General features: G+C 60.4%; 2 protein-coding genes and 2 long non-coding RNA genes across 4 annotated transcripts; 2 read left to right on the plus strand and 2 right to left on the minus strand.

The window, feature by feature from the left end:
- Positions 1 to 814: 814 nt before the first annotated feature.
- LOC144247648 (uncharacterized) lies at positions 815 to 3,230 on the minus strand. The gene is made up of 2 exons (XR_013341242.1): positions 3,014 to 3,230; positions 815 to 919 (listed from the first exon to the last, which is right to left on the minus strand). It is a non-coding gene; the product is annotated as an uncharacterized LOC144247648 (long non-coding RNA).
- Positions 3,231 to 4,943: 1,713 nt separating this feature from the next.
- Positions 4,944 to 9,353, plus strand: LOC110482921 (ribonuclease P subunit p21). The gene is made up of 3 exons (XM_077788913.1): positions 4,944 to 5,168; positions 8,207 to 8,596; positions 9,165 to 9,353. The coding sequence occupies exons 1-3, from the start codon at positions 5,067 to 5,069 to the stop codon at positions 9,351 to 9,353; spliced, it is 681 nt and encodes a 226-aa protein (XP_077645039.1). The 5' UTR covers positions 4,944 to 5,066.
- A 59-nt stretch (positions 9,354 to 9,412) lies between these two features.
- On the minus strand, positions 9,413 to 20,268 carry GNL1 (G protein nucleolar 1 (putative)). The gene is given in 14 exon segments (XM_077788914.1): positions 9,413 to 9,519; positions 10,421 to 10,561; positions 11,389 to 11,533; positions 12,057 to 12,235; positions 13,190 to 13,232; positions 13,275 to 13,411; positions 14,156 to 14,254; positions 14,551 to 14,743; positions 15,491 to 15,562; positions 16,799 to 16,858; positions 16,861 to 16,969; positions 17,434 to 17,607; positions 18,298 to 18,415; positions 20,141 to 20,268. Coding segments are annotated over 14 exon segments (1,653 nt in total). The 5' UTR covers positions 20,217 to 20,268.
- Positions 20,269 to 20,512: 244 nt separating this feature from the next.
- On the plus strand, positions 20,513 to 23,277 carry LOC144247645 (uncharacterized). Its single transcript, XR_013341235.1, has 3 exons — positions 20,513 to 20,619; positions 22,497 to 22,543; positions 23,190 to 23,277. It is a non-coding gene; the product is annotated as an uncharacterized LOC144247645 (long non-coding RNA).
- The last annotated feature ends 635 nt before the right edge of the window (positions 23,278 to 23,912 follow it).

Consider the following 23,912-nt stretch of genomic DNA (forward strand, 5'->3'; position numbering starts at 1 on the left):
CATCCCAAAATCTGCCCCTCCCCCACCCCAATGAGCACTGAGGGGCCCCTCCCCCACCCCAAAAATCCGACCCTCCCCCACCCCAAAATCTGCGGGGGGGACCCCAAAATGTGCCCCTCCCCCACCCTGCCCCTCCCCCACCCCAAAAATCCGCGGGGGCCCCCAAAATCCGCCCCTCCCCCACCCCAAAATCCGCCCCTCCCCCACCCCAATGGACACTGAGGGGCCCCTCCCCCACCCCGCCACGGATTTTGGGGGGTCGGCGCCAAAATTCCGGAGTTTTAGGGCCAAATTTTGGGAATTTTAGGGTTAAAATTACAGGGGTTAAGGGCCAACATTTGGGAGTTTGGGGGTTAAAATTCCAGAATTTTAGGGCCAAATTTTGGGATTTTTAGGGTTGAAATTTTGCTGGTTTAGAATTAAAATTCCAGGGATTTATGGCCGAAATTCGGGGGTTTTCGGGTCTAAATTTGGGAGTTTTAGGGTCATAATTTCTAAGATTTTCCCCCCAAAATTCCGGAGTTTTAACACCGAAAATTCCGGCTGAAAAATTCGGAATTTCAGCCCCAAAAATTCCAGCATTTCAGCACCAAAAATCCTGGAATTTCAGCCCCAAAAGTTTGGAATTTTAGCCCAAAAATTCTGCAGTTTCAGCCCCAAAAATTTTCCCCCCAAATCCAAAATTTCACTGCCTGGACCGCCCCCCAAAATCTCACCTGGACCCCAAAAATGTCACAAAACCCCCAAAAATGTCACCAAAAACCCCAAAATTTTTACCTGGACCCCCCCCAGGGACATTAAATGACACCGGTGATGCTTTTTGGGTTTTTTTGGGTTATTTTGGGTTTTTTGGGTTTATTTGGGGGGGTCCCGCGGGGGTGGGGGAGGGGCGGCGTCCGCTCGCAGTTGGGCCCCGAGGCTGTGGGGACAAAAAAACAAAAAATACCCAAAAAATGGGTGGGGGAGGGGGAAAAAAATCCCGAATTTTTTATTTTTTTGGTGGGGGAAAGGGGAAAAAATCCCGAATTTTTTTAATTTTTTGGTTGGGGGAGGAGGGGGAAAAAAATCCCTTTTTTTTTTTTTTTGTGGGGGAGGGGGAGGGGGAAAAAAATCCCGATTTTTTTTTTTGGGGTGGGGGAAGGGAAGAAAAAAATCCCAAATATTTTTGGGGCGCCGGGGGAGGGGCAGCGCAAAAACAAAATTTGTCACCCCCCAAAAATGTCACCGGGCCGGGTGGGGGAGGGGCGGGGGCGCCCCGGGGGGGGGAGGGGCGGGAGGAGGCGGCACGTGAGGGGAGGGGGAGGGGCGGGGATCCCCAAAATTCCCCTCCCCCAGCGCCGGATTCGGCAGGGATGCAACAGCGCCCAAATCCCCCCCAAAATCACCCAAATTCCCCCCAAAAGTCACCTCAAATTTCCCCCCCAAAATCATACAAATTCCCCCCAAAAATCACCCCAAATTCCTGCCAGAAATTCCACAAAATTCCCCCAAATTACCCACAAAAAATCATCCAAATTCCCCCCAAAATTCCTCTCAAAAATCATACAAATTCCCCCCAAAAGTCACCCCAAAATTCCCCCCAAAATCAACCCAAATCCCCCCAAAACTCCCCCAAAAATCATCCAAATTCCTGCCAGAAATTCCACAAAATTCCCCCAAATTACCCCCAAAAAATCCCTTAAATTCTCCCCAAAAATCCCCCAATTCCTCCCTCCATGTCCCTAAATCTCCCCCCAAAAATCAAAACTCTTCCCAAAAAAACCCCGAATCTCCCCCCAAGTTTTCCAAATCTCCCCCAAATCTCCAAAAACCCCAAAATCTCCCCCAAAAACCCCAATTTTCCCCAAAAACCCCAAATTTTCCCTTCCCCTCCCGGCTCTGCGCCGTCCCCATGTCCCCAAACTCCTCAAAACCCCCAAATCTCCCCCTAAAACCCCCCAAAATTCCAAAAAAACCCCAGAATTCCCCAAAATCTCACCTGGTCCTGCTGGTCTTGCGCCCTCCCCATCTCCCCAAACCCCCAAAAATTCCCCAAATTTCCCCAAATTTCCTCTTCCCCTCCTGGCTCTGCGCTGTTCCTGCTGTCCCCGTGTCCCCAAACCCCCCAAAAAACCCCAAAAACCCCCAAAATCCCCCAAATCTCACCTGGTCCTGCCAGTCCTGTCCTGTCCCTGCTGTCCCCATGTCCCCAAACCCCCCAAAAAAACCCAAAAACCCCCAAAATTCCCCAAATTTCCTCTTCCGCTCCCGGCTCCGTGCTGTCCCCGCTGTCCCCGTGTCCCCAAACCCCCAAACCCCCACAAAATACCCTAAAAAAAACCCCCAAAATCCCCCAAAATCTCACCTGGTCCTGTCGGTCCTGCGCTGTCCTCGCGCTGTCCCCGTGTCCCCAAAACTCCCCAAAAACCCCAAAAATCCCCAAATTTCACCTTCCCCCCTCCCGGCTCTGCACTGTTCCTGCTGTCCCCGTGTCCCCAAACCCCCCAAAAAACCCCCAAATTCCAAAAAATAACCCAAAATCCCCCAAATCTCACCTGGTCCTGTGGGTCCTGCGGCGTCCCCGCGCTGTCCCCGGTGCTGTCCCCGCTGTCCCCGTGTCCCCAAACCCCCCAAAAAATCCCCAAATTCCAAAAAATAACCCAAAATCCCCCAAATCTCACCTGGTCCTGCGGGTCCTGCAGCATCCCCGCGCTGTCCCTGGTGTCCCCACTCGTGTCCCCATGTCCCCAAACCCCCCAAAAACCCTCCCAAAAACCCAAAAAACCCAAAATCCCCCAAATCTCACCTGGTCCTGTGGGTCCTGCGGCGTCCCCGCGCTGTCCCGGCGCTGTCCCCGCTGTCCCCATGTCCCCAAACCCCCCAAAAACCCAAAATCCCCCAAATCTCACCTGGTCCTGCAGGTCCTGCGCTGTCCCCGCTGTCCCCGGTGTCCCCACTCGTGTCCCCATGTCCCCAAACCCCCCAAAAACCCTCCCAAAAACCCAAAAAACCCCCAAAATCCCCCAAATCTCACCTGGTCCTGCGGGTCCTGCGGCGTCCCCGCGCTGTCCCGGCGCTGTCCCCGATGTCCCCACTCGTGTCCCCGCTGTCCCCACTCGTGTCCCCACTCGTGTCCCCACTCGTGTCCCCCGCCAGCCGCCGCGCGATCCGCGCCTCCACCGCCAGCGCCACCGCGGTGCGGACGCGGCCGGGGGCGCAGGGCCGGCGACACTGCGGACAGCGGGGCCAGCCCGGGGGGGACCCCGGGGACCCCGGGGCCAGCGGGGACAGCTCCGGGGACACCGGGGACACCGGGGACACCAGCGGGGCCAGCAGGCAGCGGCGGCAGCAGCGGTGCTCGCACGGCAGCAGCACCGGGTCCCGCACGGCGCTCCCGCAGCGCGGACACGCCGTGGCCGCGGCCAGCACGGCCAGGGGACCGCGCGAGGCGGCGGGCGGCGACATCGGCCCCGCGGACGGACGGACGGACGGACGGACGGACGGACGGACAGGGGACACGGGTGGCACCGCTGGGGACAGGCGGGGACAGGGGCGGGACACAAACACGGGACACGAGGGTGACACGAGGGTGACACGGAGGGACATCGGAATGCGGGGACAGGGAGGGGACAGGGGAGGGGACAAGAGTGGGACAGAGGGACAGAGGGACAGAGGGACAGGGGGACAGGGGGACAGAGGGACAGAGGGGACAGACAGGGGACAGAGGGACAGACAGGGGACAGACAGGGGACAAGAGTGGGACAGAGGGACAGAGGGACAGAGGGACAGAGGGACAGAGGGACAGGAGGGGACAAGAGTGGGACAGAGGGACAGAGGGACAGACAGGGGACAGAGGGACAGGGGGACAGGGGGACAGACAGGGGACAGAGGGACAGAGGGATAGAGGGACAGAGGGACAGGAGGGGACAGAGGGACAGGGGAACAGGGGACAGAGGGACAGGGGGACAGAGGGACAGACAGGGGACAGAGGGGACAGAGGGGACAGAGGTGGCACCGCTGGGGACAGGGGCGGGACACAAACACGGGACACAAACACGGGACACGGGGATGACACAGGGGTGACACGAGGGTGACATCGGAATGCGGGGACAGGGAGGGGACAGAGGGACAGAGGGACAGAGGGACAGAGGGTGGGACACGGGTGGGACAGGGGTGGCACCGCTGGGGACAGGGAGGTGACAGGGGAGGGGACAGGACGGACACAAACACGGGACAGGGACGGACACGCGGGTGACACGAGGGTGACATCGGAATTTGGGGCCAGGGGAGGGGACAGAGCCGGGACAGGGAGGGGACAGGGGAGGGACACACACGGGACACGCGGTGACACGGGGGTGACACGGGGGTGACACGGGGGTGACACGGGGGTGACATCGGAATGCGGGGACAGGGAGGGACACGCGGGGATTTGGGGACACGAGGGTGACACGGAGCCACCTCGGAATCCGGGGACACTTCCGGGATAATTTGGGAATTTCGGAAAAAATTGGGAATAATTGGCGGAATTTGAGGACAGGAGGGGACACTGGGGACACCGGAATTTGGGGATCATTTGGGGAATAAATGAATAAATTAGGGATAATTTGGGGATAATTTGGGAAGAATTTGGGGATAATTTGGGAAAAATTTGTTAAGAATTTGGGAAAAAATTCTGAAGAATTTGAGAATAATTTGGGAATAATTTAGGAGTAAATTTGGAATGAATTTGAGATAATTTGGGACGAATTTGGGATAATTTGGGGATAATTTGGGAAAATGTGGGAATAATTTGGGAATAGTTTGTGAATAATTTGGGATAATTTGGGAATCATTTGGGAATAGTTTGTGAATAATTTGGGATAATCTGGGGATAATTTAGGATAATTTGGCAATAATTTGGGGATAATTTGTGAATAATTTGTGAATAATTTGTGAATAATTTGGGGATAATTTGGGATAATTTGGGATAATTTGGGGATAATTTGGGATAATTTGGGGAGCTCCCCACCGGGGGGGGGTCCCAAAGTGGGGGAAGGGACCCCAGAAGTGCCCGGAAGTGACGTAAGCGCCCCGCGCGGCGCTGACCAATGGGGAGCCGCGGCCACGCCCACGAGGGGCGGGGCCAGGGGAAGATGGCGGCGCCCGTGCGGGACCGGGAGGCGCTGCAGAGGCTGAACTTCCTCTTCCAGGTGCGGATTTTGGGGGAATTTGGGGAAGTTTGGGGATTTTGGGGTGGACCCGGGGCTGGGGGGGTTGGGGAGGGGTCCGCGCCCCCGAAATCCTCAAAAATCCCCAAAAATCCACCCGAAATCCCCAAAAATCCCCAAAAATCCACCCGAAATCCCCAAAAATCCCCAAAAATCCACCCGAAATCCCCAAAAATCCCCCAAAAATCCACCCGAAATCCCCAAAAATCCCCCCAAAATCCACCCGAAATCCCCAAAAATCCACCCGAAATCCCCCAAAATCCCCCCAAAACCCCCCAAAATCCACCCGAAATCCCAAAAAATCCCCAAAGATCCACCCGAAATCCCCAAAAATCCCCAAAAATCCACCCGAAATCCCCCCAAATCCCCCCAAAATGCCCAAAAAATCCCCCCAAAATCCACCCGAAATCCCCAAACTCTCCCAAAATCCCCCCCCAAACCCCCAGACCTCCCTCCAAAAAGCCCAATTTTCCCAAAACGCCCCAGAAATCCTCCAAAAGTCCAACCTGCGCCCCGAAAAAATCCCCAAAACCCCCCAAAAAATCCCCCAAATCCCTAAAAATTCCCCAAATCCCCCAGAACTGCCTCTGAAAAGCCCCAAATTTCCCCCTATTTTCCTCAAACTCCCCCGAATTTTCCCAAAATTCCCAAATTTTCCCCCAATCCCGGCGCCTCCCTGGGCGCAGACCCGGCCTGGCCTGGTCCTGCTGCAGCTGCCCCAAAAATCCCCAAAACCCCCCAAAAATCCCCCAAAAATCTCCCCAAAAATACTCAGAAATCTTCAGAAATCCCCCCCAAATCCTCAAAAAATTCCAAAAAATCCCAAAACCCCTAAAAATCCCCTAAATCTTCCCCTGGAGTGCCCCAAATTTCCCGTTTTTCCCCAAAATTTACTCCGTTTTCCCAAAATCCACCAACTTCCCCCAAAAAATCCCCCAAAACCCCTAAAAATCCCCCAAATCCCCCAGAACTCCCTCTAAAATGCCCAAATTTCACCCAGTTTTCCCAAAATCCCCTAAATGTGCCCCAAAAAATCTCCAAAACTCCACCAAAAATCGAAAAAAAAAAACCCCAAAATCCCCCCCAAATCACCCAGAACTCCCTCTAAAAAGCCCCAGATTTTCCCCATTTTTCCCAAACGCCCCGGATTTTCCCAAAATCCCCAGATTTTCCCCAAATTCCCGAATTTTCCCAAAATCCCCTAAATGTGCCCCAAAAAAATCTCCAAAACTCCACCAAAAATCGAAAAAAAAACCCCCAAAATCCCCAAAACTCCCCCCGAATCCCCCAGAAGTGCCTCTAAAAAGCCCCAGTTTTCCCCAATTTTCTACATTTTCCCCGATTTTCCCGAAATCTGCGGGTTTTGCCCCAAAGCAGGCGGCGCACTGGGCGCAGCCACGCAGCCCCGGCCTGGCGCGGTTCCTGCTGCGCACGCAGCGAGCGGCGGCGCGGCGCCTCGTGCTGCGCATGTGAGCGGGAGCGGGAGTGGGATTTGAGAATTTGGGGATTGGGATTTGGGATTTGGGATTGGGATTTGGGATTTGGGGATTTGGGGATTGGGAGTGGGATTGGGATTGGGATTTGGGGATTTGGGGATTGGGAGTGGGATTGGGATTGGGATTTGGGATTGGGATTTAGGGTTTGGGATTTGGGATTTGGGGATTTGGGATTTGGGATTGGGGAGATTGGGATTTGGGATTGGGGAGATTGGGATTTGGGGATTTGGGATTTGGGATTTGGGATTTGGGGATTGGGATTTGGGATTTGGGATTGGGATTTGGGATTTGGGATTGGGATTTGGGATTGGGGATTTGGGGATTGGGATTTGGGGGGGATTTGGGGGATTTGGGAATTTGGGGAGATTTGGGGAAAATTTTGGGTGGTTTTGGGTAATTTTGGGTGATTTCGGGGTGGTTTCGGGTAATTTTGGGTGGTTTTGGGTGGTCTTGGCTGATTTCGGGGTGATTTCGGGTGATTTCGGGTGATTTTGGGTGGTTTTGGCTGATTTTGGGGTGATTTCAGGTGATTTTGGGTGGTTTTGGCTGATTTCAGGGTGGTTTTGGGGTGATTTCGGGTGATTTTGGGTGGTTTTGGTTGATTTTGGGGTGGTTTCGGGTGATTTTGGGTGGTTTTGGTTGATTTTGGGGTGGTTTCGGGTGATTTTGGGTGGTTTTGGCTGATTTTGGGTGGTTTCGGGCTGATTTCGGGTGATTTTGGGTGTTTTTGGCTGATTTCGGGGTGGTTTTGGCTGATTTCGGGGTGGTTTCGGGGTGATTTCGGGTGGTTTTGGCTGATTTCGGGTGGTTTCGGGTGATTTCGGGTGGTTTTGGCTGATTTCGGGGTGATTTCGGGTGATTTCGGGTGTTTTTGGCTGACTTTGGGTCCTTTCCCCCCCAGGGCCCCGGCGGTGAAGCGCCGCCTCTGCCGCCGCTGCTGCTCCCTCCTGCTGCCGGGGGAGGGGAGCGGGGCCCGGCTGCGGGGTGGGGGAGGGAGCCGGGGGCACCTGGGGGGGCTGGGGGGGATTCGGGGGGTTTGGGGCGGGATTTTGGAAGAATTTTGGTGAATTTGGGGGGGGGATTTGGGGTATTTCGGAGAACTTTGGGGGATTTTGGGGAGGATTTGAGGGGATTTTGGGAGCATTTTGGTGAATTTGGGGGAAATTTGGGGGGGTTTGGGGGGATTTGGGGGGATTTGAGGGGATTTCGGGAGCATTTTGGTGAATTTAGGGGAAATTTGGGGGGATTTGAGGGGATTTCGGGAGCATTTTGGTGAATTTGGGGGAAATTTGGTTGGAATTTTTAGGGGGAATTTTGGATGGAGAATTTGGAGGGATTTTGGGGAGAATTTTAGGACATTGGGGGGATTTGGGGAGATGTGAGGGACTTGAGAGGGATTCGGAGGGATTTTGGGTCGGTTTGGGGAATTTGGGAAGGTTTGGTGTCGATTTTGGGCAGATTTTGGGAGTCTTTTGGCGGTTTGGGGCGTGTCGGTGTCTGACCACGCCCCCTGCCCCGCCCCAGGGCGTGGCCAGCCCCGCCTCGTCCTGCGCTGCCTCACCTGCGGCCGCGGGCGGCGCCTCCTGTGCCCACCTGAGCCACGCCCAGAGCCACGCCCACCTGAGCCACGCCCACCCGGGACACACCCACCTGAGCCACGCCCACCTGAGCCACGCCCAGAGCCACGCCCACCCGGGACACGCCCACCTGAGCCACGCCCACCCGGGACACGCCCACCTGAGCCACGCCCACCTGAGCCACGCCCACCTGGGACACACCCAGAGCCACGCCCACCTGAGCCACGCCCACCCGGGACACACCCAGAGCCACGCCCACCCGGGCCACGCCCACCCGGGACACGCACAGAGCCACGCCCACCTGAGCCACGCCCACCCCCGCAGGCCACGCCCACCGGTCAGTGGGGGCGGGGCCAAGGCAAATATGGCGGAGCTTGTGGGCGTGGCCAATCCCATAAAAGGAAATGTGGGCGGGGCCAGGGAAGGGCGGGGCCAATCACAAATAAGGAAATGTGGGTGGGGCCAAGCCCAAATAATGAGATATGGGTGGGGCCAAACCAAAATAATGAATTGTGGGTGGGGCCAAACCAAAATAATGAATTGTGGGTGGGGCCAAACCAAAATAATGAAATGTGGGTGGAGCCAAACCAAAATAATAAAATATGGGTGGGGCCAAACCAAAATAATGAAATGTGGGTGGAGCCAAACCAAAATAATGAAATGTGGGTGGGGCCAAACAAAAATAATGAAATGTGGGTGTGGCCAAACCAAAATAATGAATTGTGGGTGGAGCCAAACCCAAAGAAGGAAATGTGGGTGGGACCAAACCAAAATAATAAAATATTGGCGGGGCCAAATGAAAATAATAAAATATGGGTTGCGCCAAACCAAAATAATAAAATATGGGTGGGGCCAAGCACAAATAAGGAATGTGGGCGTGGCCTAACAATGACCTCACTCCCCAGGCCCCGCCCCTGTGCTCTGATTGGTCGCCGCCGCGCCGGAAGCAGCCAATCCGCCGTGCAGAAATAAACGCTTTATTCCGTAGGCGGCGATATGCTAATCCGCGCGCTCCGATTGGCTCAGCACTCGTCCTCGCCCAGCAGCGCGAAGGGGTTGGGGGCGGGGCTGGGAGGGGGCGTGGCCTGGTCTGACCCCGCCCCCTCGTCCTCGGAGCTGGGGGCGGGGTCAGGGGCGCAGGCCCCGCCCCCTGTCATGGCCGCCAGCGCCGCGGTGTCGGGGTGGAGCTCCCAACGCTCTGCGGGGATTTTGGGTCAAAAATCCACGGTTTTGGGGCTTTTCGGGCCCAAATCCCCGAGTCTGGGGGTTCGGGGCCCAAATCCCCAATTTTTAGTTTTCTTAGGTTTCAAATTCCTTCTAAATCCCCAATTTTGGGATTTTTTGCGTAGCAAAACTCCCCCAAATCCCGCCAAAACCCCAATTCCGTGTCCCAAAACCCCAATTTTGGGGTTTTCCGGGTCCCAAAACTCCCCCAGATTCCCCAAAACTGCCCCAAATCCTCCCGAAACCGCCCAGAACAGCCCCAAAGCCCCAGTTCTGGGTCCCAAATCCCTTATTTTGGGATTTCTTTAGGTACCAAATTCCTCCATTTTGGCTTTTTTAAGGTCCCAAATCCCCCATTTTTGACTTTTTTGGGTACAAACCTGCCCCAAATTCCCCAAAACCATCCTAAATTCCCTCAATTTCCTGATTTTGGGGGTTTTTTTGGGTCCCGAATTCCCAGTTTTGGGTTATTTTGGTACCTGGGCCGGAAGCAGAGGCGCAGCCGCCCCTCGGCCGCCAGCCGCAGGAGCCCCCAGACCCAAAACCCCTCAAATCCCCCCAAAACTCCCAATTTTGGGTCCCAAATTCCGAATTTTGGGTCCCAAATTCCCAATTTTGGGTTATTTTGGTACCTGGGCCGGAAGCAGAGGCGCAGCCGCCCCTCGGCCGCCAGCCGCAGGAACCCCCAGACCCAAAACCCCCCAAATCCCCCCGAAACTCCCAATTTTGGGTCCCAAATTCCGAATTTTGGGTTGTTTTGGTACCTTTTTCCCGGGAGTAGCCCGGGGGCCGGAAGCAGAGGCGCAGCCGCCCCTCGGCCGCCAGCCGCAGGAACCCCCAGACCCAAAACCCCCCAAATCCCCCCAAAACTCCCAATTTTGGGTCCCAAATTCCCAATTTTGGGTCCCAAATTCTGAATTTTGGGTTGTTTGGGTACCTTTTTCCCGGGAGTAGCCCGGGGGCCGGAAGCAGAGGCGCAGCCGCCCCTCGGCCGCCAGCCGCAGGAGCCCGTTGGCCGCGCGCGCCACGTCGTTGCGCGCCGCCCGCGCCGTCTTGTAGCCCCTCTTCTCTGCCCAGGCTGGGGGAAACGCCCCAAAACATCAGCAAAAATGCCCCAAAAACTCAGCAGAACCGCCCCAAAAACATCCCCAAAAAATCAGCAAAAATGCCCCAAAACCATAACAAAAAATCAACAAAAACACCCCAAAAACATAAAAAACAAAATCAACAAAACCACCCCCAGAAAGTCAGCAGAACCGCCCCAAAAACATCCCAAAAAATCAGGAAAATATCCCCAAAAACACCCCAGAAATGTAACAAAAAATCAAAAAAGCACCCCCAAAAAATCAGCAAAAACATCCCCAAAAAATGCCCAAAAACCACCCCAAAAATGTAAACAAAAATCAACAAAAGCACCCCCAAAAAAATCAGAACTGCCCCAGAAACATCCCAGAAAATCAGCAGAACCGCCCCAAAAACACCCCAAAAAAATCATTAAAAATGCCCCAAAAACATCCCAAAATATCAGCAAAAACACCCTAAAAGTGTCCCAAACCCCCCAAAATTTCCCCCAGATCCCAAATATTCCCGAATAAATCCTGAAAAAAAATCCCAAATATCCCCAAATAATTACAAATAAATCCCAAACATTCCCCATTTTTCCCATCTGAAATGCCCAGAGATGCCCCAAAACCCCTGAAATCCCCCCCAAAATCTGGAATATTCGGGAATATTCCGGAACATTCCGTCCCACCTTCACACAGCTCCCAGGTACATTATATAAATATATTCTGGAATATTCTGGAATATTCTGGAACATTCCAGAACATTCCGTCCCACCTTCACACAGCTCCCAGGTACATTATGTAAATATATCCTGGAATATTCCGGAACATTCCGTCCCACCTTCACACAGCTCCCAGGCCGTCCAGGCGCCGCCGCTGGGGGGGCGCAGCTGCAGCAGGGGGGGCAGGGCCAGGTGGGACCCCAAAAACCCCACGGCCGAGTAGGGGTCCTGCAGCTGCGCGATGGGGTACACCCCTGCCAGGACCTGGGAAAGGAGAGAAAATGGGGTACAGCCCTGCCAGGACCTGGGAAAGGAGAGAAAATGGGGTACAGCCCTGCCAGGACCTGGAACAGAGAAACAATGGGGTACACCCCTGCCAGGACCTGGGAAAGGAGAGAAAATGGGGTACAGCCCTGCCAGGACCTGGGAAAGGAGAGAAAATGGGGTACAGCCCTGCCAGGACCTGGATGGAAGTGGAGTTAGGGTCACACCTGGCTGGATTTTGGGGTCACACCTGGCTGGATTTGGGGGTCACACCTGGCTGGGTTTTGGGGTTCTGGCTCACCTGGAGCTCGGGCGGGGCGCGCGAGGGGAACACGAGGCCGGGGCAGGGTCGGGGTCACACCTGGCTGGATTTGGGGGTCACACCTGGCTGGGTTTTGGGGTTCTGGCTCACCTGGAGCTCGGGCGGGGCGCGCGAGGGGAACACGAGGCCGGGGCAGGGTCAGGGTCACACCTGGCTGGATTTTGGGGTCACACCTGGCCGGATTTTGGGGCTCTGGCTCACCTGGAGCTCGGGCGGGGCGCGCGAGGGGAACACGAGGCCGGGGCAGTCGCAGAGGCGCACCGAGCCCGTCAGGAAATGGGTCTGGAAGTAGCGGGTGCGGCCGGGGGCGCGGGACACGCCCACCGCGCCCCGGCCCAGCAGCGCGTTCAGCACCGACGACTTCCCCGCGTTCGGCAAACCTGGGCGGGGCGGGCGCACCTGAGCGCGGCCACGCCCACCCGGACCACGCCCACCCGAGCCACGCCCACCTGAGCGCGGCCACGCCCACCCAGACCACGCTCACCTGAGCCACACCCACCTGAGCGCGGCCACGCCCACCCGAGCCACGCTCACCTGAGCCACACCCACCTGAGCGCTGCCACACCCACCTGAGCCACACCCACCTGAGCGCGGCCACGCCCACCCGAGCCACGCTCACCTGAGCCACGCCCACCTGAGCGCTGCCACGCCCACCCGGATCACATCCACCTGAGCGCGGCCACGCCCACCCGGATCACACCCACCTGAGTGCTGCCATGCCCAGCTGGACCACACCCACCTGAGCCACGCCCACCTGAGCCACACCCACCTGAGCGCTGCCACACCCACCCGGACCACGCCCACAGAGAGCCACGCCCACCCAGAACACACCTGGACCACACCCAAATGACCACATTGACCACACCCCTGACCACACCCACAATGACCAATCCCACAGTGACCACAACCAAATGACCACACCCACTGACCACACCCAAATGACCACATTGACCACACCCCCTGACCAGACCCCCAATGACCACACCCACAGTGACCACACCCACAGACCACACCCAAATGACCACTGAACACACCCACAGTGACCACAGTGACCACACCCAGTGACCACACCCACAATGTCCACACCCAAATGACCATTGACCACACCCCCTGACCAGACCCCCAATGACCACACCCACAGTGACCACACCCACAGACCACACCCAAATGACCACTGAACACACCCACAGTGACCACACCCACAATGACCAAACCCACAGTGACCACCCCCACAGTGACCACACCCAAATGACCAGTGACCACACCCACAGTGACCACACCCACTGACCACAGTGACCACACCCCAGTGGCCCCGCCCCGGCCCCGCCCCTCACCGACGCAGCCCAGCGTCAGCACGCCGTGCCGGTACCGCTCCCACTGCCGGGGCGGGGCCGCGCCCCCGGGCCCCGCCCCCTCCTCCTCCTCCTCCTCTTCATCCCCGCCCGGGGGCTCCTCCCCCTCCTCATCCTCGTCTTCATCGTCCTCGTCCTCGTCCTCCTCCTCCGGGGGGCGCTGCTCCGCCCGCTCCAGCCGCGCCCGCCAGCTGCTGAGGTCCACTGGGGACACCGCGGTGGGAATGGGGGACTGGGGGGACTGGGGGGGACTGGGAGGGACTGGGGAGACTGGGAATACTGGGGGGGACTGGGAATACTGGGGGGACTGGGAATGGGGGACTGGGAATACTGTAGAGACTGGGAGATACTGGCGGGGATTGGAAGATACTGGGAGTGGGAATACTGGGGAGACTGGGAATGGGGGGGACTGTGAGGAAGTGGGGAGACTGGGGGGACTGGGAGATACTGGGAAGGACTGGGAGGGACTGGGAATGGGGCACTGGGAATACTGGGGGGACTGGGAGATACTGGGGGGGATTGGGGGGAAACTGGGAATGGGGGACTGGGGGGCACTGGGGAGACTGGGGGAGACTGGGAGATACTGGGGGGGATTGGGAATGGGGGGACTGGGGAGACTGTGGGTACTGATAATGGGGGACTGGGGGCAATGGGAGGGACTGGGGGGATACTGGGAGGATTGGGAATACTGGGGGAACTGGGGATAGTCCCACAGCCCCCCCAGGACCCCTGAAACCCTCCCAGGACCCCCCAGACCCCAGCCAGGAACCCCCAGGACCCCCAAACCCACCCAGGACCCCCCAGACCCACCCAGGACCCCCCCACGGACCTGCCCCCCCCAGGACCCCCCAAACCCACCCAGGACCCCCCAGACCCCACCCAAGACCCCCCAGGACCCCCCAAACCCACCCAGGACCCCCCAAACCCACCCAGGACCCCCCCACGGACCTGCCCCCCCCACGATCTCCTCGCAGGCCTCCAGTAGCAGTCGGGGTCCCACGGCGCGGCTCCAGCGACTCCCCCTCCTCTTCTGCCTCTTCTGCAGCCCTGGGGACCCCAAAAACGGCCAAAATCACCCCAAAAACAGCCAGAGTCACCCCTCTGCTTCCAGAAATAGCCAGGGTGACCTCAAATCCCCTTAGTGTCACCCCAAAGCCCCCAAAATCCCCCAATTTCACCCCAAATCCCCCATTTTCACCCCAAATCCCCCCTGGGTGGGTACCGGGGCCGGGGGCCGGGCCGGGGGCGGTGCAGAACGGGACCACCCGGGCCGCGCCGTGCCGGGCCCGCAGGAGGTGGGACCCAAAACCCAAAATCCCCCATTTTCACCCCAAATCCCGTACCGGGGCCGGGGGCCGGGCCGGGGGCGGTGCAGAACGGGACCACCCGGGCCGAGCCGTGCCGGGCCCGCAGGAGGTGGCTCCAGGCCGTGGCCACCGCGGGTGGCACCAGGTCCACCTTGTTGAGGATGAGGATGAGGCCCTTGGCCAGGTCCTGCGAGACGTGGGCGGCCAGCGCGGGCGGCACCCCCAGGGCCTGGGGACGGGGGGACATCAGGGGACATGAGGGGACAGGGGGGGACAGGGGGGGACAGGGGGACACTCAGGGGACAGGGGGGACATGAGGGGACAGTCAGGGGACAGGGGGACATGAGGGGACATGAGGGGACAGGGGGGACAGGGGGACAGTCAGGGGACATGAGGGGACATGAGGGGACAGTCAGGGGACAGGGGGGGACAGGGGGGGACAGGGGGGGACAGGGGGGACAGGGGGACACTCAGAGCACCCCCAGGGCCTGGGGACGGGGGGACATCAGGGGACATGGGGGGACACGGGGGGACATGGGGACACTCAGGGGACATCAGGGGACATGGGGGGACATGAGGGGGACACTCAGGGGACATGGGGACACTCAGGGGACATCAGGGGACATGGGGGGACATGAGGGGGACACTCAGGGCCTGGGGGACAGGGGGGGACATCAGGGGGACAGGGGGACAATCAGGGGACAGGGGGGGACAATCAGGGCACCCCCAGGGCCTGGGGGACATGAGGGGACAATCAGGGGACAGGGGGACATGGGGGGGACACAGGGGGACAGTGATGGGGGGACATGGGGACACAGGGACAGAGAAAGAACAAACGCAGGACAGTGACAGGGAGGACACAGGTGACACCCAGGTGACACCCAGGTGACCCAGGACAGTCACAGAGCGGACACACAGAGGTGGCACACACGAGTGACACCCAGAGGTGCCACCCAGAGGTGCCACAGGCGCCCACCGGGTGCCGGGCGTCGGCGATGACCAGCACGATGTCCGACATCTCCAGCACCCGCCACAGCTGCCGCCACGTCTGGGGACACGGGGACAGCGAGGGGACAGCGAGGGGACAGCGAGGGGACAGCGAGGGGACAGCAGTGAGCCCGCGGCCTCCCGGGTGTCCCCAAACCCCCCCTAACCCCCTTAACCCCTCCCTTGTGACCCCCGGGTCCCCAAAATGTCCCCAAACCCCCCCCAACCCCTCCCTTGTGACCCCAGGGTCCCCAAAATGTCCCCAACCCCCCCCTTAACCCCTCCCTTGTGACCCCAGGGTCCCCAAAATGTCCCCAACCCCCCCCTTAACCTCTCCCTTGTGACCCCCGGGTCCCCAAAATGTCCCCAAACCCCCCCTGCCATGTCCCCAGTGTCCCCAAACCCCCTTTAACCCCCCAAGCCTCTTTAATGTCCCCAATATGTCCCCAAAGCCCCCCAGAATCTCCCCAAACCCCCTTTAATGTCCCCAAACCTCCCCAAAATGTCCCCAGACCCCCTTTAAGCCCCCAAGCCCCCCTTAACTCCTCCAGAATGTCCCAAACCCCTTTAATGTCCCGAACCCCCCCCAAAATGTCCCCAAACACCATTTAATGTCCCCAAACCCCCCAAAATGTCCCCAACCCCCACAGAATGTCCCCAACACTCCAGAATGTCCCCAAACCCCCCCAAAATGTCCCCAACCCCCCCCAGAATGTCCCCAACACTCCAGAATGTCCCCAAACCCCCCCCAAATGTCCCCAACCTCCCCTGAATGTCCCCAAGCCCCCCAGAATGTCCCCAAACCCCCCCAGAATGTCCCCAAACCCCCCCGAATGTCCCCAAACCCCTTTAATGTCCCCAAAGCCCCCCAGAATGTCCCCAACCCCCCCAGAATGTCCCAAACCCCCCCGAATGTCCCCAAACCCCCTTTAATGTCCCCAAACCCCCCAAAATGTCCCCAACCCCCCCCAGAATGTCCCCAAACCCCCCAAAATGTCCCCAACCCCCCCCAGACTGTCCCCAGCCCCCCCAGAATGTCCCCAACCCCCCCAGAATGTCCCCAAACCCCCTTTAATGTCCCCAAACCCTCCCAAAATGTCCCCAAACCCCCCCAGAATGTCCCCAAACACCCTTTAATGTCCCCAGAATGTCCCCAACCCCCCCAGAATGTCCCCAAACCCCCCAGAATGTCCCCAAACCCCCCTGAATGTCCCCAAACACCCTTTAATGTCCCCAGAATGTCCCCAACCCCCCCTAATGTCCCCAAACCCCCTCCCCGTGTCCCCGGCGCTGTCACCTCCAGGTTGTGCTCGAAGGGGGCCAGGCCGGGGCTGTCACCGTCCCCCCCGGGGTCCCCCCCGGGGTCCCGCAGCCCCGCAGGAACTCCCGGAACGTCGCCTCCTCCCGCGCCCGCAGCTCCTCGGGGCTCATCCCGAAGCTCCAGGGCGGGCGCCGGGGAAGTCCAGCCCTGGGGGGACACGGGGAGGGGGACACGGGGTCACCTTTGGGCTGGTGGCACCCCAGGGCCACCGGGACCCTCCCAGTGGTCAGTTTGTCCCTCCCAGTGGTCATTTCATCCCTCCCAGTGGCCACTTTGTTCCTCCCAGTGACCACTCTGACCCTCCCAGTGGTCATTTCATCCCTCCCAGTGGTCACTTTGGCCTTCTGAGTGACCACTTTGATCCTCCAGTGGTCACTTCCCAGTGGTCACTTGGTTCCTTCCAGTGGCCACTTTGACCCTCCCAGTGGCCATTTTGGCCTTCCAATGGTCACCTCACCCCCCCAGTGACCATTCCCTGTCCCCGGTAGCCACCCCCTGTCCCAGTAGCCATCCCCCTGCCCCGGTAGCCATCCCCCCGTCCCGGTAGCCATCCCCCCGCCCCGGTAGCCACCCCCCTGTCCCGGTAGCCACCCCCCTGCCCCGGTAGCCACCCCCCGCCCCGGTAGCCATCCCCCCGGCCCGGTAGCCGCTCACCGGGGCCGTAGAGGCGGTCGGGCTCCAGCTCCAGGGCGCTCTCGGGCAGCAGCTCCAGCGGCTCCTGCTGGGCCCGGCGCCGGCTCCGCTCCAGGGCCTCGGCCCGGGGCCCCCCCAGCTGCAGCCGGAACCTGGGGGGCGCCGGGGGCACCCCGGGGTCACCAGGGGCACCCCGGGGTCACCAGGGGCACCCTGGGGTCACCCAGCCACGGCCGGACCCTTCCGGGGTCACCCAGCCACGGCCGGACCCCGCTCTGGGCCTGGACACCCGGGATCCAGGCCGGGTTTTCCCTCCAGCTGGGGTTCCCAGTGAAATCCACTCTGGGTTTTCTCCCATTCCCAATTGCACCCCAAATCCAGGCCGGGCTTTTCCCCATTCCCACTCCCACCCCAATTCCCACCCCCATTCCCTCAGTTTCCCCATTCCCACCCCCATTCCCGCCCCCGTTCCCAGTTTCCCCATTCCCGCCCCCGTTCCCAGTTTCCCCATTCCCGCCCCCGTTCCCAGTTTCCCCATTCCCACCCCCATTCCCAGTTTCCCCATTCCCTCACTCTCCCCACATTCCCGCCCCCGTTCCCAGTTCCCCCATTCCCTCAGTTTCCCCATTTCCGCCCCCGTTCCCAGTTTCCCCATTCCCACCCGCATTCCCGCCCCCGTTCCCAGTTTCCCCATTCCCTCACTCTCCCCACATTCCCGCCCCCATTCCCTCAGTTTCCCCATTCCCGCCCCCGTTCCCAGTTTCCCCATTCCCACCCCCATTCCCAGTTTCCCCATTCCCAGTTCCCCCATTCCCGCCCCCGTTCCCAGTTTCCCCGCTCACCTGCCGGGGTCGTGCCGCCGGGGGGGCTCGCTCGGGGGGTCTCCGGGGGCGCCATCGCCGTCCCGCTCGCTGCTCCCGCTGCGGCTGCCGGGGCCCGGCGCCGGCCCGGCCGGGGCGTCTGCGGTCGGAGGGGGCACGGGCGGGGGCACGGGGGTCAGGGGGGTCAGGGGGCACAGGCAGGGGGGCACAGGGGTCAGGGGGCACGGGGGTCAGGGGGCACGGAGGTCAGGGGGCACGGGGGGTCAGGGGGCACAGGGGCGTCAGGGGGGTTCGGGTGATCATGGTGCCCTTCCAGGAGATCCCAGCCCCATTCCCGGGATCCCAGCCCCATTCCCGGGATCCCAGCCCCATTCCTGGGGATCCCGGCCTCATTCCTGGGGATCCCGGCCCCATTCCTGGAGATCCCAGCCCCATTCCTGGGATCCCAGCCCCATTCCTGGAGATCCCAGCCCCATTCCGGGGATCCCAGCCCCATTCCTGGGGATCCCAGCCCCATTCCTGGGGATCCCAGCCCCATTCCGGGGATCCCAGCCCCATTCTTGGGGATCCCAGCCCCATTCCTGGAGATCCCAGCCCCATTCCGGGGATCCCAGCCCCATTCTTGGGGATCCCAGCCCCATTCCTAGAGATCCCAGCCCCATTCCCGGGATCCCAGCCCCATTCCTGGGGATCCCAGCCCCATTCCCGGGATCCCAGCCCCATTCCTGGAGATCCCAGCCTCATTTCCTGGGGATCCCAGCCCCATTCCTGGGGATCCCAGCCCCATTCCCGGGATCCCAGCCCCATTCCCGGGATCCCAGCCCCATTCCTGGAGATCCCAGCCTCATTTCCTGGGGATCCCAGCCCCATTCCTGGGATCCCAGCCCCATTCCCGGGATCCCAGCCCCATTCCCGGGATCCCAGCCCCACTCTTGGAGATCCCAGCCCCATTCCTGGGATCCCGGCCCCATTCCTGGGATCCCAGCCCCATTCCTGGAGATCCCAGCCCCATTCCTGGAGATCCCAGCCCCATTCCTAGAGATCCCAGCCCCATTCCTGGAGATCCCAGCCCCATTCCTGGAGATCCCGGCCCCATTCCCGGGATCCCAGCCTCATTTCCCGGGATCCCAGCCCCATTCCTGGAGATCCCAGCCCCATTCCTGGAGATCCCAGCCCCATTCCCGGGATCCCAGCCCCATTCTTGGGATCCCAGCCCCATTCCTGGGGATCCCAGCCCCATTCCTGGGGATCCCAGTCCCATTCCCGGGATCCCAGCCCCATTCCCGGTGTCACAGCCCCATTCCCATTCCCATTCCCGTGTCCCAACCCCATTCCCAGGGTTCCCGTTCCCATTCCCGGCTGTCCCAGCCCCGTTCCCGTTCCCATTCCCGGCTGTCCCATCCGTTTCTCACCGCCCCGTTTGCGCTCCCGCCGCTCCCGGAGCTGTCTCTCCCCATTCCCAGGGTTCCCGTTCCCATTCCCGGCTGTCCCAGCCCCGTTCCCGTTCCCATTCCCAGGGTTCCCATTCCCATTCCCAGGGTTCCCGTTCCCATTCCCGGCTATCCCATCCGTTTCTCACCGCCCCGTTTGCGCTCCCGCCGCTCCCGGAGCTGTCTCTCCCCATTCCCAGGGTTCCCATTCCCATTCCCGGCTGTCCCAGCCCCGTTCCCGTTCCCATTCCCGGTTATCCCATCCGTTTCTCACCGCCCCGTTTGCGCTCCCGCCGCTCCCGGAGCTGCCAGCCCCGTGCCCATCCCCATCCCCGTTCCCATTCCCATTCCCGGCTGTCCCAGCCCCGTTCCCATTCCCGGCTGTCCCAGCCCCGTTCCCATTCCCATTCCCGGCTATCCCATCCGTTTCTCACCGCCCCGTTTGCGCTCCCGCCGCTCCCGGAGCTGCCGCTTTTTCCGCTTGGCGCTGAACGGCCGCTTGCGGGGCATGACGGGAGCGCACCTGACGGGGCGGGGCCGAGCTCCGCCAATAGGCGCAAAGGGGCGGGGACACGCCCGGGGGAGGAGCCAATAGGGTGGCGTATCGCCTCAGCGCCGCGGCGTGATTGACGGGCCGGGTGACTCGTAGCGGCGCGGCGCACGCGGCGGGGCGGGATTAACCAATAGGAGGACGCGTTGCCTCAGGGGTGGGCGGGACAAGAAGAGGCTAGCCAATAGCGACAGCGGCGCGCGGGCGGGAGGCGGGGCTGGCGGAGGAGCGGACCAATGGGAGGAGGCGGAAGCGGCGCGGGGCGGCGGTGGCGGCGCATGCGCAGTGCGCGGTGCCCGGCCATGCCGAAGGGAGCGCGGCCGGCGGGGGCCAAGCAGGAGGAATGGAGGGGGGGCGAGGAGGGTGAGGGAGAGCCGGGGGGGGCCAGGACTGAGGGGAGAGACCCCCGGGAATGGGGAGAGACCCCCGGGAATGGGAGAGACCCCCGGGAATGGGGACCGGGACCCCCGGGATTGGGGGCCGGGACCCCCGGGATTGGGGAGAGAGACCCGGGAATGGGAGAGACCCCCGGGAATGGGGACCGGGACCCCCGGGATGGGGAGAGACCCCCGGGATTGGGGAGAGACCCCCGGGAATGGGGAGAGAGACCCGGGAATGGGGAGAGACCCCCGGGATTGGGGAGAGAGACCCGGGAATGGGAGAGACCCCCGGGATGGGGGACCGGGACCCCCGGGATGGGGAGAGACCCCGGGAATGGGGGACCGGGACCCCCGGGATGGGGGAGAGACCCCCGGGAATGGGGAGAGACCCGGGAATGGGGAGAGAGACCCCGGGAATGGGGGAGAGACCCTCAGGATTGGGGAGAGACCCCCGGGAATGGGGAGAGACCCCCGGGATGGGGGAGAGACCCCCGGGAATGGGGAGAGACCCCGGGAATGGGGAGAGACCCCCGGGAATGGGGGAGAGAGACCCGGGAACGGGGAGAGACCCCGGGAATGGGGAGAGACCCCCGGGATGGGGGAGAGACTCCCGGAATGGGGGAGAGACCCCCGGGAATGGGGAGAGACCCCGGGAATGGGGAGAGACCCCCGGGATTGGGGAGAGAGACCCGGGAATGGGGAGAGACCCCCGGGATGGGGGAGAGACTCCCGGGATGGGGGAGAGACCCCCGGGAACGGGGAGAGACCCCCGGGAACGGGGAGAGACCGCCGGGATTGGGGAGAGACCGCCGGGATTGGGGAGAGAGACCCGGGAATGGGGAGAGAGCCCCGGGAATGGGGAGAGACCCCCGGGAATGGGGACCGAGACCCCCGGGATTGGGGACCGGGACCCCCGGGAATGGGGAGAGAGACCCGGGATTGGGGAGAGACCCCCGGGAATGGGGAGAGACCCCCGGGAATGGGGAGAGAGACCCGGGAATGGGGAGAGACCCCCGGGAATGGGGAGAGAGACCCGGGAATGGGGAGAGACCCCCGGGATGGGGGAGAGACTCCCGGGATGGGGGAGAGACCCCCGGGAACGGGGAGAGACCCCCGGGAACGGGGAGAGACCGCCGGGATTGGGGAGAGACCGCCGGGATTGGGGAGAGAGACCCGGGAATGGGGAGAGAGCCCCGGGAATGGGGAGAGACCCCCGGGAATGGGGACCGAGACCCCCGGGATTGGGGACCGGGACCCCCGGGAATGGGGAGAGAGACCCGGGATTGGGGAGAGACCCCCGGGAATGGGGAGAGACCCCCGGGAATGGGGAGAGAGACCCGGGAATGGGGAGAGACCCCCGGGAATGGGGAGAGAGAGCCGGGAATGGGGAGAGACCCCCGGGATTGGGGAGAGAGACCCGGGAATGGGGAGAGACCCCCGGGAATGGGGAGAGAGACCCGGGATTGGGGAGAGACCCCCGGGATTGGGGAGAGAGACCCGGGAATGGGGAGAGACCCCCGGGAATGGGGAGAGAGACCCGGGATTGGGGAGAGACCCCCGGGAATGGGGAGAGACCCCCGGGATTGGGGAGAGACCCCCGGGAATGGGGAGAGATCCCCCCCAAAATTTGGGACCCCCCCCAGAATTTGGGACCCCCCCCCCCCGAATTTTGGGCCCCCTCGGCGCTGTCCCCCCCCCCCCCCTTCTTTTCCCCCCCATTTTTTAACCCAAACCCCCCAATTTTGGGGACCCCCCCCAATTCAGGCTCCGCTCCCCTCTCACGCCCAACCCCCAAATTTTGGGGGGTCTCCCCCCAGATTTTGGGGCTCCCCCAGACCCAATTCCCCCCTCCCCCCCCAGAGCAACCCCTCAAGAAGGGCCGGAAGGACCGGAAGGGCAAAAAATCCGTGAGTGACCTTTGACCCCCCCAAAATTCCTGAGGGCCCCTCCCCGAATTCCCGGGTTTGCCAAAATTCCCCGCTTTCTCCCTAAAATTCCCAGATTTCTCCTCAAAATCCCCAAATTTCTCCCAAGAATTCCCAGATTTCTCCTCAAATTTCCCAGATTTCCCCCTGAAAATCCTGGATTTCATCCCAAAATTCCTGCATTTCTTCCAAAATCCCCAGATTTCTCCCCAAAATTCTCCGGTTTCTCCCGAAATTCCCAGTTTTTCCCCAAAATTCCTGGATTCCTCCAAAAATCCTAGATTTCTCCCAAAATCCTCAAATTTCCCCAAATTCCAGAATTTCTCCCCAAAATTCCCGGATTTCCTGAAATTCTCAAATTTTCCTCAAAAACTGCCAAGTTTCCGCCCCAAATTCCTGAATTTCTCCCTAAATCCCCAAATTTCTCCCCATAAACCCCAAATTTCTTTCCAAAATTCCCAAATTTATCCCAAATTTCCCATGAAATTCCATGATTTCTCCCCAAAATCCCCAAATTAGCCCCCGAAAACTCCAGGATTTTTCCCAAAACCCCCAATTTTCCCCCTGGAATCCCTGGATTTCCTCCCAAATTCCCGAATTTCCCCCGGAATTCCCGAAATTCCGGCAGTTTTTCGAGGAGCTGGCCGAGGAGGAGAAGGCGGCGCCGGCCCCGCCCCCGCCCGCCCCCGAGAGGGAGGGGCCAGCCCCGGCCCAGGTTAATTGCGCTAATTATGCTAATTAGGGTGATGGGCTATGCTAATTAGGTGGGTTGGGGAGGGGCATAAGGGGGTGGGGTTAGGGGAGGGGTTGTGGGAAAGGGGCGGGGCTAAAAGGGGAGGGGCTAAAGGGGAAGGGCTTAAAAGGGGCGGGGCTAAAACATGTAAATGAGAAGGGGAGGGGCTAAAGAGGGAGGGCTTAAAAGGGGCGGGGCTAAAACATGTAAATTACAACTGGTGGGGCTAAAGTGGGAGGGGCTAAAGAGGGTGGGGTCGAAGGGGAGGGGCTAAAGGAGGAAAAGCCTAAAAGGGGCGGGGCTAAAACATGTAAATGAGAAGGGGAGGGGCTAAAGAGGAAGGACCTAAAAGGGGGCGGGGCTAAAACATGTAAATTATAAGGGGTGGGGCTAAAATGGGTGGGGCTAAAGTGGGTGGGGTCAAAGGGGAGGGCCAAAAGGGAGGGGGTAAAATATGTAAATGAGAAGGGGAGGGGCTAAAGGGGGAAGGGCTTAAAAGGGGGCGGGGCTAAAACATGTAAATCACAACTGGCGGGGCTAAAGTGGGAGGGGCTAGAGAGGGTGGGGTCGAAGGGGAGGGGCTAAAGGAGGAAAAGCCTAAAAGGGGTGGGGCTAAAG

The sequence above is a fragment of the Lonchura striata genome, chromosome 29 (assembly GCF_046129695.1).
Source record: "Lonchura striata isolate bLonStr1 chromosome 29, bLonStr1.mat, whole genome shotgun sequence".
NCBI classification, from domain to species: domain Eukaryota; kingdom Metazoa; phylum Chordata; class Aves; order Passeriformes; family Estrildidae; genus Lonchura; species Lonchura striata.